Source organism: Camellia sinensis, chromosome 5 (genome assembly GCF_055761805.1).
Source record: "Camellia sinensis isolate YWXY chromosome 5, ASM5576180v1, whole genome shotgun sequence".
Lineage (NCBI taxonomy): Eukaryota > Viridiplantae > Streptophyta > Magnoliopsida > Ericales > Theaceae > Camellia > Camellia sinensis.
In genome coordinates this window covers 35,487,702-35,501,797 of record NC_138965.1, presented here as the reverse complement: position 1 = coordinate 35,501,797, position 14,096 = coordinate 35,487,702, and the positions used below count along the sequence as shown (strand labels likewise).

At 36.0% G+C, this 14,096-nt stretch overlaps 1 protein-coding gene across 1 annotated transcript; it reads right to left on the bottom strand.

Annotated features, from left to right (window-relative positions):
- Window positions 1-12,409: 12,409 nt before the first annotated feature.
- LOC114273032 (LRR receptor-like serine/threonine-protein kinase ERL1) lies at window positions 12,410-13,724 on the bottom strand. Its single transcript, XM_082868097.1, has 5 exons — window positions 13,587-13,724; window positions 13,161-13,392; window positions 12,952-13,023; window positions 12,792-12,863; window positions 12,410-12,485 (listed from the first exon to the last, which is right to left on the bottom strand). Exons 2-5 carry the CDS (start codon window positions 13,328-13,330, stop codon window positions 12,410-12,412), a joined length of 390 nt encoding a protein of 129 aa, XP_082724223.1. The 5' UTR covers window positions 13,331-13,392; window positions 13,587-13,724.
- Between the last annotated feature and the right edge of the window lie 372 nt (window positions 13,725-14,096).

Sequence of the window (14,096 nt, the reverse complement as noted above, 5' to 3'; positions counted from 1 at the left end):
AATCTTTCCTAAATTCGGCCATGCCACCAGGGGTCTCAACTAGATACCTATACTTACCCATCTGATGTATAATTTACTTATAACTTATATCGGGGCAAAAATCGTGCTTAGTAGCTCGGTTGAGCGCACGCAGGAGTGCCTGGGTAACCTAAGTCTGCAAAGTAGAAAAAAGAGGAGGTTAAAGCACTGATCATTGGACCGTGCTACAATTTAAAAGCAAGGTATAAGAGCCCTACTTCGGCCTCATAAACTGGTTCTACCTCGGTTCATCAAAAGGTTTGGTAGCTTGGTTTGAGCAGGTTACACGTTAGACCGGTTTATCGTGTAGGGGCAGCTTTCTGAGTTCGGTCTAAAAAACTAAGAAAGCTGGCTTAGCCCCAAGGCCTAAATCGGTTGTAGTGTGACTAAAATTACTTCGGTTAAGGGGCAGCTTTCTGAGTTCGGTTTAGAAACTAAGAAAGTTGGCTTGGCCCCAAAAGGCTTAGTTCGGTTGAAAACCGAGGTTCCTAGTTTGATAAGTTCAAAACTCGGTGATCTTACTTCGGCTAAAATGAATTAGGCGTTGGTGACTCTTTAAGGCTACTGTCGTCTCTACAAGTTCTAGTTCGGCTATTGACTGAAGTGATCTACCAATATTGGACAAACAGTACCCTAGTTCGGTTGCTATGTGATTTTGGATCTAAGCCTGGTTTTCTACATAATAGTTCATACACACATGAAGTTCTACTGGTTTTTTCATAAAAATACAGAAGCAAAAGCAACAAATGAAAGAAAGTGTTTGCACAAAACATACAAAACAAAACTATACAGATACAAAAGTAAGATAAAGGAAGCAAAATGAGTTTACTTACCAGGTTGAAAAAGAGGGATCTGATGATGGGAAAGTGGCAGCCAAATCAGTCTTCAGAAGCAACGAGAGAACAGCAAGAAAACAGAGAGAGAAGATGAAGAATGGAAGGTGAATGATTCAAGAAACAGAAAGGTTATTTTGTGAAAGAGGAGAGAGAAAAAAGCGGCAAAAAGGGGCGGGACTGTTCAAAAAGTTCGAAGTACGAAGGCGGCGTGATAACAGCTCACAGCCTATGGGGGCGTGCCACGTGTATACAGAAAGGGAAGCGTTACAGTCGTGATTGAAGAGACGTTTTAACCAAGCAAAGTGAAGCCTGAAGTAAAATTAGCTCGGCTTGAGTGCCCGAGAGTTTTTTGCTCGGCTGGAGAGGCTAAAGGATTTTTAGCTCGGCTGGAAAGGCTTAATCGACTCTAGCTCGGCCAGTAGACTGGTAATCTCAATCATGTTGTGCAGATGAAATTAAGGGGCAATTGAGAAGGTAATTTTTGGGAAAAATTGGGCCGAGCTGCAAGTTGGGCTCTGTGGCCCAAAGTGTGAAGGGCCCAGAGAAAGCCGTAATGTGATTTCGGCCCAGTAGAGGTATAACTACTCCGGCTCAGGAGAGGTATAATTATTTCGGTTCAAGAAGATGTAGAGTTACTTCGGTCCGAAAGCAACTTGAAGTTAGACCGGTCTTGGAGTTATACCGGTCTTAGAATTATACCGGTCGCGAATCGTTAGTTCGGTCCAGACATACCACGGGTTGAACAGGAGAAAACCGAGGTAAGGAGTAGAGGGAGAGCCGAACTAAGTATGGCTCGGCCTACTCTATGGCTCAACATAGCCAGTTTTACTTCGGTCAAGTAGTAGTTCGGTCAAAGTGAAAACCATCCCACTTGGTTTAAGCAGTGAGGGAGGGTGTAAAAGGATAAGCATTATCCTTAGGAGTATGAATCCTAGGAGGACTCTGCATGGAGAAATAAGAGTCCCACTGGGATTGTGCCACTCGAAATCTATAAAAGCCCACAAGCAACACCTTGGAGGGGGTAATTCAATTTTACTTTCTGAGAACCTAGAGCTTTGTCTATTTGTCAAGCTTACTGACTTTGGCATCGGAGAGGTTTCCGGCACACACCCGCCGGCTAGCTCACGTTTGTGTTTTCAGGTGACAAAGCGACGTCGTACGGAGGAGCGTGGACTTAGTCAACAGGATTATACGAGGAGAATTATTTCATAATATTTGTAAATATGACTTTTAAATAATTGACTCAAAAAAATTCAAAGACCCATTTACAAAAATATCTGAATTTAGGACAAAAACAAGTAACTTATACATATGTGCATGATCAATCTGAACAAATAGAAATTGAAACAGACTTTGGAAACCTGAGAGTGACACCTCCAAGACTGACGAAGCTGAAGGACATACTTACCTAATCACATTAAAGACAACCAGAAAACTACCTATCTGTATTCATTTGTTGCCTGCAAACTATATTCCAAAGATTTTTATTTATATTTAGGAGTGGTTTGGGAACAAGATTTTTTTTGGTGATTTTTTAATCTGAAAATTTTACTTATATCACAATTTTATTTTTTTACATCTATTTTCTCATTACACTGTTAAAAAATAATTAAAATCCTCATTACATCTTTTATAATACCAAAACTAACCCTAAATTAAACATTTTCAAAACTCCTAAAGATTTTTCTTATTACATCTATTCCTTTTGAATTATTTCGATGTTATGTTACTAAACAAACTATATTTGTCCAGACATCTTTTGTCGCACATTTACAATTTTACTTTCCTTAAAACATCAAGCATCCATAAAAATATGAAATGTACAAACATTTATAAAATTTGTCAATACAAATATCTTCAAATTTGTCAATATAAATATCTATAAAAACACACTGAGATGTTATCAAAATCCATTTATGTTGATAGTTTTGGTAATTACTACATTAAGGCTGACAATCGTACGCAATTGATCAATACAAATAGTACATGCTCTATCCCATCCATTAGCACATTGATAATGAAAACAAATCCAATTACCTATTTTTTGGAGGTACTAGATGAGTAGAAAGCATGTAAATCTAACAAACCATTAACCATGCATTACTAGCTTGCTATAATGAATAGAAGTATAATCTTTCAAAGTAAAAGAAAATAAATGTCCAAAAAACAAAACTGAAAATGTTTAGTAGTGAATTACCGGGCATGTACTTTTTGTTTGGTAATAGGTTACTGAACAAGTATTTTTTATTTGGCAATAGGTTACTGGATATGTCTTTTTTGTTCGGCAGTGTAGTTCCAGGCTATTTGATTTTGTTCGATTTTGGTACACCGAACAAAAGTCAAACAGTCCTCTTAAAAAAACAAAACAAGAACATAAAAACAAAGAAAAAAAAACTCACCATTTTCACTTTTTTGCTGGTCTTTCATCGCCATTTCTTCGTCCATTATTTATTTTTATTTTTTTATCAAAACATTATATACTTTTTAAAAGTAGATGTATAGTGGAGAAGAAGAAATGAGAAAGGAAGAAAAGAAATATGGATTGAAGTGTAATGGGTGTAAAGAAATAATCAAATCTGCAAAATCTAGAAATTCCCTAGATGTTGATTTGTGATTATGTATCAATTTTAAGCAGAATATAACAATCCCAATCAAACAATCAAGACAAAGAGACACAACGATTTTACGTGGAAAAAAACCACAATTGGACACCTCCAACTGTGATAAAAAAACCACGGGCAACAGCCACAAAAACAATCCACTAAGAAGAATTAAAGGAATTACACAGGTATACTCTCAATTACCTAGCGAATCCACGCCTAATTGAACCAACCTCTATGTGCCTCTTCCAACTCGTCTTCACCTCGGAATTGTCTTTACGATGAGCCACCTCGGAATCCACCAAAGCTTCAGGCTCGAATTCTTCAGAATCCACCGAAGAATAACTCTCTCTTTTGTAGAACAAAACACAACCTTTGATGTACTCTCTTTAAACCATGAGTTGAATACTCAATAAAACATCAAAGAAAACTCACAAAGTATTCCCAGGGATTCTCCGCTCGAGTGCGGGTATGTACGCTCGAGCGGACAGGCAATTTTGAATGCATTTTTGCATTTTGCTTCGGGGGCGCTGCCCCTCGACCCCGCCGCGGCGCTGCCCCGGACCCGCCAAGGGGCGCTGCCCCCTGGACCCCCGCGAGCTGACCGGGCAGCTCGATCCCCGTCATAATCAGCGAAGTGGCAATCTTGAAAGCATTAGCATCACAAACTTCTCTGAATGGCACAATTCGGGTTGGATTCGCATCTAAACACTCAGAGCCTCACTGAAATAAAAGTGCGAAAAGAAATACAACTGAAAGGAGTTTTGTCAAACGAGATTGCCAAGAATAAAACCTAACAATCTCCCCCTTTGGCAATGCCGTGACAAAACACACCTAACAAATAAAATCCTAAACACCCCAACCCATTACAGCCAACAAAAGCCAACTTCTTTCTCAAGGTCTTGATCTGCAAAACAGTTATTAGTGCCACAATCTCCAAAACAACTATTAGTCCCACAAGAGTATATGAAAAAGTAATAGACATATGACACGATTATCTTGAAGCATGAGATGGAAAACATGAATAGATGAAAACTAAGACTCATGAAAAACAACTCTCAAACAACAAAAGCAAGATCATAAACCACACAAGCAATGATATGACGATGTAAATACCATGAACATACAAGAAGGGCAAACAGTGCATAGTAACATGCAAAACATATAGCCAATCTCCCTTACCAAACATATCAACGTGTTCATGCTAAACAAACTCTTACAAGGATAAACCAAACTCCCTTACCAACCCAAAACAAGATAAACCAAACTCCCCCTTACTAAAAGCAACCACAAACACTGAAAACAGTGCAAAATAAAAAAAATAAAAAAATATGGTGGAGCAAGCAAAAAATCTCAGATTTGTACCTTAGAACACACAAGATTATCCAAGAAGCACAATTACCAATAAATACAATGTGCACAGTCTGTAGAAAATTTCTCATGAAAGAAAGTGATGCATTATGTGAAAAGCATAGATCCCATGATAAAAAGTGTGTGTGTGACTCTCGGAGTTTGACAAACACTAGATTCAATCCTAGTAGTGATCTGAAAGCTGGACCTCCGACAAGAGAATCTTAAGCACGACAAAGGAAAGTCAAACCACTAGGAATCAAGGGGTATTTGGTGAGTAAAGGCGGAGGCTCCCCCTCAATCAATGAATCTTTTTTTTTTTTTTTTTTTTTTTGCACATTTTTTCTTTCTTTTGCATATTTTGTCTTCTTCTCTTTCTATTGCTTTTTTTTTCTTTTTCTTTTTCTTTTTCTTTTTCTTTTGCACAATCATTGGGGGCTGACACGCTCAAGAGTATGGAAACCGAACCAGAGAAGCATGGATATAATAAGGATGGCCTGGTTGGTGACTCTGAGGTAGCCTTTTCCTCATGGCTAGACTGCAAAGAATTAAGGGGAAAGCCATGGAGATGCAAAAAAGATGGTAGGTGGTTAAGAGACTCAACATCACCCATGATATGCTAGTCTAGGTCAATTCCTCTAGAAACACAAAAGATCAATGACAGAAGTCCATAGAAAAAATAATCACTAGGGCGGAAGACTCCAGAATTTGCTAATCCAAGAATGTGTACAGAATGAGATATACTAATCAAAGAACACACACTCCAAAATGAGTAATGACCACAGAAAGCACACACATATTAACATGTAATGGATTTTCTCATCAATTCCAATATGTACCAAGGACCACTCAAAAATTTCAAGCTTGCAAAACCATACAAAGAAAATCTTTTTGGATTTTTTTTTTTTTTAATTTTTTTTTCTTAACCAAAGCAAGACAAAGAATAAACAAGCACACATTAAAAGACCCCAAAAAAAAAAAAAAACACACAAAAACCTATAAACTAAAACGACCAAACAAATTAACACAAGTCAACTTTTCTCACCCAAACCGCTTTAGTATGAACAAAGTTGTAAGAATTGCGGTTCTTGGGTGGTGTCTTGACATTGTGGTTCCTTTCCCCTGTAATAGGAACCCGTCTCGACATGGTTTCCAACTTCCAAGTTTTAGGTCTAGGCAAATACACCGTCCCATGCAACTTATAACAATAAGGGCGAATATGACCATGCATACCACAATGATGACAAATAAAAACAGGGTGTCCAGGGTGTACCTTTTTTTCTTTTACCTTACCAACTCTAGGAAGTTTGAGAAGTCCATCCTTATGTTGAAATTTTTGTTCCCTCCTCTTTCCTTGAGTTCTTGCATCATGAGATGTAGAAGCACTCTGTTTTTTGCTCTTTGTTATCACCAAAGCCAATGCCACTCTTGTCACAACTCATTTGTTGAGACCCAATGATATCCTCCAAAGTCTTTGATCCTTTGTTCCAAAGACCAATAGTAGCCATAGCACACTTGAGCTCTTTCTCTTTCTTGATCATTAGTTCTTCCAAAGCAACTTGTGATATCTCGAGAGATTCAATCTTTTCTTCATACATGGCATGGGTTTGCAGCAGCTCATTCCTCTCTGTCTCACAAGTCAACAATTTTGCACAAAGAACTTGTCGATCATCAGCTACCTTGATGGCATTAATCCTGGCCTCGGAAATCTCCTCATTTAGTTTGACATTCTCACTTTCACATGTTTTGAGTTTCTTTGTGATTTTGTCATTCAATTTGAACAGATTAAGAGACTCCTTGTACAACTTTTCATAAGCTTGCTCAAGCTCTTCATGATCACTCTTCGAGGATTCATCATCAGTGATATTCTCAACTGACATCTTCGGAGAATCTGTTTGTCCTTCAGCTTCGGAAGCCGCCATGAAAGCAAGAAATTGTTTATGACCCTCTTCGCCTTGATCTCCGTTGTCACTTTCATCTTTATCATATTCTGATTCATCATCCCAAGTGGTAGTGAGGGCTTTCTTCTTCCTCAACCGAGTGGGACATTCTTGAGCAAAGTGGCCAAATCCTTGGCATTCATAGCATTGGAGTCTTTCAGAGTTTCCTTGTATCTTTCCTTTTGTATCTTTCCTTTCTCCTTCTGCTATAGAATTAATTTTGAGTTTATCTTTGCCTTTAGATTTATGAGAATGAGTAGATTCCAAAAGATTAGGATTCTTTTTCAAAAAAGATTTTTTAAATTGTTTAACAAAAGCAGCCGTAATCTTGGAATCTATATCATAATCCTCATCAGAATCCTCTCTAACTTTATGAGCACTACTAAAAGCAATATCTTTTTGTTTCGTTTTGAAATTCCTGTGTGCCTCATAAGTTTGGAGATTTCCAACCAACTGATCCAGCTTGAGGTTGTCAACATCTTGAGCCTCCTCAATAGCCGTAACTTTTGGTTGAAACCGATCGGGCAAGGATCTCAAAATTTTTCCCACAACTTTGGATTCTGGAATTTTTTCACCTAAATTGAAGCTGGAATTTACAATGTCACTCAACTTCACATAAAATTCATCAAAGGTCTCACTATCTTTCATTGAAAGGTTTTCGAAACTAGATGTGAGCCTTTGAAGTTTTGAGCGTTTAACAGAAGGAGTGCCCTCATGAATAGTTTGTAAGATATCCCAAGCCTCTTTTGCGACTTCACAATTACAAATACGACTAAACTCTTCAGGTGTGACAGCGCAAAAGAGTGAATTGATAGCTTTACTATTCCAGCTACTATTTTGGTAATCAGTTGTGTCCCACTTATCAATTGGTTTGGGGATTGTAACTCCATCAACGGTAATTGTTGGTTCAGTCCACCCATTCATGATGGATTGCCAAACTTTTTCATCAATAGATTTTAAAAAAGATCTCATCCGAGCTTTCCAAAAAGAATAATTGGATCCGTCAAGTAGGGGTGGTCGAACCATAGAATTTCCTTCACGAATTGTATCCATTATCACAAATCAAACAAGATCTCGTTCTAAAAGAATATTTTTTTTAAAAAAAAAATAGAACGACCTGCTCTGATACCAATTGAAAAATCTAGAAATCCCCTAGATGTTGATTTGTGATTATGTATCAATTTTAAGCAGAATATAACAACCCCAATCAAACAATCAAACAATCAAGACAGAGACACAACGATTTTACGTGGAAAAAAACCACAATTGGACACCTCCAACTGTGATAAAAAAACCATGGGCAACAGCCACAAAAACAATCCACTAAGAAGAATTAAAGGAATTACACAGGTATACTCTCAATTACCTAGCGAATCCACGCCTAATTGAACCAACCTCTATGTGCCTCTTCCAACCCGTCTTCACCTCGGAATTGTCTTTACGATGAGCCACCTCGGAATCCACCAAAGCTTCAGGCTCGAATTCTTCAAAATCCACCGAAGAATAACTCTCTCTTTTGTAGAACAAAACACAACCTTTGATGTACTCTCTTTAAACCATGAGTTGAATACTCAATAAAACATCAAAGAAAACTCACAAAGATTTGAACTAATATATATATATATATATATGTGATAGGTTAGCGACGATTTGAACTAATATGTATATGCGATAGGTTAACCCATCACTAATAAAATGCAAGGAAATGATGATTAAATTAGCGACGGTTTATTATTGTCATACTAAAATTATTTTCATAAAATAAATATATATTTTATTAATTCATTCCATGTATAAATTATTAATATTTTCTAAAATAAAATACATCCACATCCACATCCACATTCACATTCACATTCACATTCACATTCACATTCACAAAATCATACAAATAATAATATATATGTACCTTGTAACAATTGTCAAACAAATATTCTTTACAAAATATCAATACTAATAATTTTTAATAATTCAAGAACTCAAATTTTTGTATCTAAAACAAAACAAAAATATCGACAATACAAATAAAAAAACATATATATTATGGCATGTTTTAATATCAATAGTAAGCTCCAATATCGATATGTGAAAATGTCATAACATACTCAAAAAGGTTGCATCTGCCCAAAAAAAAAAAAAAAAAAAAAATCATTTACAATACAATTAATTTCAAGCTTACAAAAAATGCAAAACATTTTAGATTTATTTCAAAAATAAATAAATAAATCAGATTGTAATTTTGTGAATTGTGAATTGAATTGAATCGAGAATCATTAAAATCATTACAAACTAAAAAAAAAATATATTAAAAAAAACTAATAAAGAAAATAAAGAAAATAAGATGTTAAGCAATCATATATATGAAACAGAATGAAATAAATTGATTTCGACATATGCTATGAAATAGTTCTTATGTAAGGACATAATTACATAGTTTAGTTAGGAAGACGTTACCTTCATAGCAAGAACTTTCAGTGTTCAATCTCTAACTCACCGTAAGTAAGGTTTGGGGTTGACAGACCGAAGCTTGCTAATGACTTCTAATACAGTGTTCAAAAAGGGAACTGAACCAATATAACCTACAGATACACTAGTCAGACTTGATAACACATAAAATGGATATGATAGAATCAAAACAGGAAAAAAAATGGACATACAACAAAAATGCCAGTTTGCAAGAAAAAAAATGCAGAAACTAATATAGAGGAGCAGATTCATCAAAGATTCAAAGTAAAACAAAAGGATTCTAAAGACAAGTACACTTAAGCTGAGTTTAATTGACAAAGAAAAAAAAAATTCATTCACAAAATGCACAAGTGGTTGTTGACAAAAGAAAGTGGGTCCTGCCATAAGTACTATTTTGAAGGAAAGATTTTCCCTCAAATTTGCCTTGCATTTTATACATGATTATGCATTGCAGGAAAGGGTAGTTTTATTTTCTCAAACTCTCCAGTAAACCAAATGAATGGGAGAGTGGAAGAATTACAGTAAGGCAAGGAGCAAATGCTTTGGATATGCAACCACTCTAATCAAAAGTTTGAGGGATTGGGACAAATGAGTGAAGGTTCGACATCAACTCAGTTTCCCCGAACCACATAATTACAAAACACGTTAGAAGATCCAAATCAAGCAAATAAAGCATATAAAAGAAAATCAAACCATTCTTGCAACTTGGGTATTTGTCTTGTATGGCAGATGAACTTGTAGAATGCAAGTATGGAAAAGGGTTTAGAAGCAATGTGATCCTTATTTAACCCATATATAGTGTACCATTTATTTTTGAGTAGGGAACATTCAAACTATTTAGAAGCAATGCAAGCAAAAAACAGTAAGCCGTCATTTTTTTTAGTCTTCCTCATTATCTAATCAATTAATAAACATCATAATAAATAATTAAAAAAATGATTGGTTGCTAAGAGAACATCATATCATGAAAAAGAAGAAATGCCGCAGCACCCAAAAAGGGGAAGAAAAAAAAAGAAGCATGGTCTCATTCAGAGTTTCAAATTCAAACAAATGGGAAAATTCGAACATACGAAAGTCTGGTGCTGAAAAATCTAATTTAGACTATGTGATCTCATTTAGACTATCTAGGGAAAAAGGATACTACTATTTAGATAAAGATAAAAAAAGGTTTGGGAGGCATCCATTGCCACTGGTGGCAACAACAATAGCAGGTAAGGAAGGGGTTGCAGCGGTAGTTGGGATACAGATGAGGCACTTGTGAGGTGGACAAAGTTGGTGATGGCTTAGGGTGAATAGCGGTGTTGTAGGCGTAGGGAAAAATGAGAGAGTCTCGATAGAAGATTGAAGAGGTATGGTGAGAAAGAAGAAATGGGAACAGTGAGAGAGTGAAAAAAATCTCAACCCTTCACTTTTTAGTTGGGATTATCTAAACCATTCTAACCAAACATAAGAGAGAAATATTTTCAAAATCTACTATAACTATAAACTGAACTAACTAAACAAAAATCACCTAAATGAACATCTATTAATCTAGAAACAATGAATTAAATGCAAAAGTTAAAAATCAAACTCATCAATAATGAAAATTTAGTGTTTGATTTTTCCTTGGACTTGCAAGTACCTTATTCACAAATCACAATGCCATTTTGATCTCATTGAAGATTTTGGGTCTCCAATGCATCCCATCGAAGTAGGGAATTTGGATATCTAAATATAACCAAGACATACTTATATGTGTTTCTTACTTATCATAGATGAAGATGTATAAGCATGTAAATTTCTAATAAAAATAAAAGAACCAATGAGTGAAAGAAGATTTTGACTAATAAGGAACAGATGCACATGGGTCACAATTGTAGGATTTTCTAATCATGACATGCAGTCACATAATAAGAAACACAAAAACAAAATCATTCGAAAATACAAAGTTTGGTGAATGCCAATGAACCTATATAAGACCAAACTTTTTTATCAGATCATTTGAACACAATTCTCAGAGTTCGTATTGAATGGATCTTGGATTGATTTTAGTCATTGGATTGATCTTAGTGTGTATATAGTCTATTAAAAATAAAAACTTTAAATTAAAGTATGAAATTAACAAAAAGGACCCCCTAATAGTTAGCTTCAAGGAGCTCTCACAAAATTATATTGAAAAATATTAAGCCATGACTATTTACGTGAAATAGATAAAATATGTTTGAATATAGATATCAAACTTTTCTCAAGTATACAAAGGTTCTAGAGTCCCAAATAGGAGACATGTTGCCTATGATAACACATCTGTCAGCAAATGATCCTTCTAACTAAGTCTTTTTATCAAGCATTTCATATGCAACCAGTTGTGGCTAATGCAAAACACATGGAAGGCCAACCGAATACAATAAAATAAAATAAAAAAAACATCATCAGGAGAATTGTAATTGTACGGGAAAGAAATAAACCTTCTCGTATAATCTTGTTGATCAAGTCTGCGCTCCTCTGTACGTCATCGCTTTATCACCTGAAAACGCAAACGTGAGCTAGCCGGCGGGTGTGTGCCGGAAACCCCTCCGATGCCTAAGTCAGTAAGCTTGACAAATAGACAAAAGCTCTGTGTATTTAGAAAGCAAAGTTGTGTGTTACCTCTCCAAAGGTGATGTTTGTGAGCTTTTATAGTTTTCGTGTGGCACAATCCTAGTAAGACTTCTACTTCTCCATGCAGAGTCCTTTTAGGATTCATACTACTGAAAGATAATGCTTATCCTTCAACACCCCCCTCATTGCTTAAACCAAGTGAGATGGTTTTTACCATGGCCGAACTCCAACATGACCGAAGTAATCATGGCTATGCTGAGCCGCAGAGTAGGCCGAACTATCCTTGGTTCGGTTCTTCTTTTCGCTACAACTTATCTTGGTTCTCTCATGTACGAACCATGGTGTGTTTAGACCGAGCTACCGAGTAGTAAGGTTCTGAACGTTCTAACCACAATACGCCATGACCGGACTAACTCTGAGACCGGTCTAACTCCAAGTCGATTCTGGACCGGAGTAACATTACATTTATCTCGGGTCGGAGTAATTTTGTACCTCTCTTGGGCCGGAGTAACTTTACGGCCTTTTTACTCAGCCCTTCGTATTATGGGCCATAATGACCATCTCCCAGCTCGGCCCAATGTTCACAAAAATTACCCTCTCAGTAATAGAAAAAAAGTAAAACTCACAAAGTTTTGAGGTTGGGAATCTGTGTTAATATTGAAGGGATAGGGCCATTCAATTGATTGTTCTTCAAATTCCTGCATTTACAGAACTTACTCAAGCCCTTGGTTGGTATAACAAAAAACTTATCTATCTTAAACAATCCAGCATACTTAGTTAATAGTACTTCACTTCAGGTATTAACTTACAATAATTCAAGCTGCTTAAGCTTGGATATTGAGATTGGTATATCTCCATACAGTAAATTATCGGATAAATCCCTGCATTACCCAACCATTAAAATAAAGACTAAAAATCTTAATCACCTAAGGACATAAGAAGATATTAACACATCCACATATATGTAAATAAAATCGCAATGAAGAAAGAAGATGAAATTTTACACCAGCATCAGAGAAACACAGTTGCCTATCTCATCAGGAATTTGACCAGTTAATTTGTTCCCCTGAAAATCCCTGAAAATATTTCAAATATAACATCTATGTTAACCTGGTTACAATGAGCAAGAACACCAAATCAACAGGATTAGCAAAGAAAACATACATGGACTGTAAATTCTTCAGGTCTCTAATGGCTGGTGAAATCTCCCCACCCAAGTTCAAATTTGACAAATTCCTTCAACAAACAAATATAATAAAATATATATATATATATATACATTAAAAATTAAAATTAAAAAAAAATTAAAAAACTCTAGTAGAATCAAATGGAAAAAGGAAAAAGAAAAATAAGCATGAATAGAAAACACATACAGAGAAACAATAGATAGGGTGACATTGTCACAGAAGACGCCACGCCATGAATAGAAATCATCGTTGTGAACAACATCCCAGTCCAGCAACACATTTGCTATGTTGCTAAACGACGCCTTAATCGACATCAATGCTTTGCCTGTGTGAAGAGAGCACCATTCTCTCATCATCACAATAGCTTTCTATTATGGTATGATTTGCTTCACAAATGAAGGGAAAGCAAATTCTCTCCCTAGTAGCAAAAAAAAAAATGTTGCTTTAAAAATCCAAGCAAATGGGGGAGAGAAAGACAAGAAAAACAACAATGTGAGCAGTGCTGCCAAATAAACCTTGGGCCTTGAATCATGTTTGCCAGTAAAAATTTTTGAGTGAAAAATGAAAAAACCTACACACCATAAAATACCATTAAACTAATGGAACACATACTTGAGTCTCAGTGGCATAAATCTGTCTCATAAACCATCATCAGGAGTGGCCGAACCTTTTTAGGCTTTGTTCTAATTCGCAGCAGTCTCAACACAAATCTAGCAAGCTCTCCATATAGAAATCCCGATCGATCCAACAGCTGCACATGATAACTCCACGAGTTATTTAATTAAACATACCTATCAAATTATAACGACCAGACTCAACAATTTTATCTTGCAAATAATCAAATGGGGACACAAGGAAATTAAAGCACTTGAAGAAGAGCAGTAATGAACATGTGGAATGCCTGTGTATTCTGGTCTATCAGTATTGCAACCCGACCAAAGAAGGTTACAACACCTTCCAACTGCAGTCATTGTAGAAAAAAAAAATATACATTATGGCTACGAGAAATAGCATCAGTTCCACAAGTTTGTTAGCTGATGGTTGTAGTATACCTTCAGGGAAGAATCTGTCTTAAAGAGGTATTTTGACAATAATTCTCAAACAATCAAACATATTCCTTCT

Coding starts and splice junctions, on each gene's coding strand:
- LOC114273032 (XM_082868097.1), bottom strand. CDS start 13,330: ATGATGAGAGAATGGTGCTCTCTTCACACAGGCAAAGCATTGATGTCG. Junction 12,864..12,951: donor CTGAAGAATTTACAGTCCAT/GTATGTTTTCTT, acceptor AAATATTTTCAG/GGATTTTCAGGGGAACAAAT. Junction 12,486..12,791: donor TGTGTTTCTCTGATGCTGGT/GTAAAATTTCAT, acceptor CTGTAAATGCAG/GAATTTGAAGAACAATCAAT.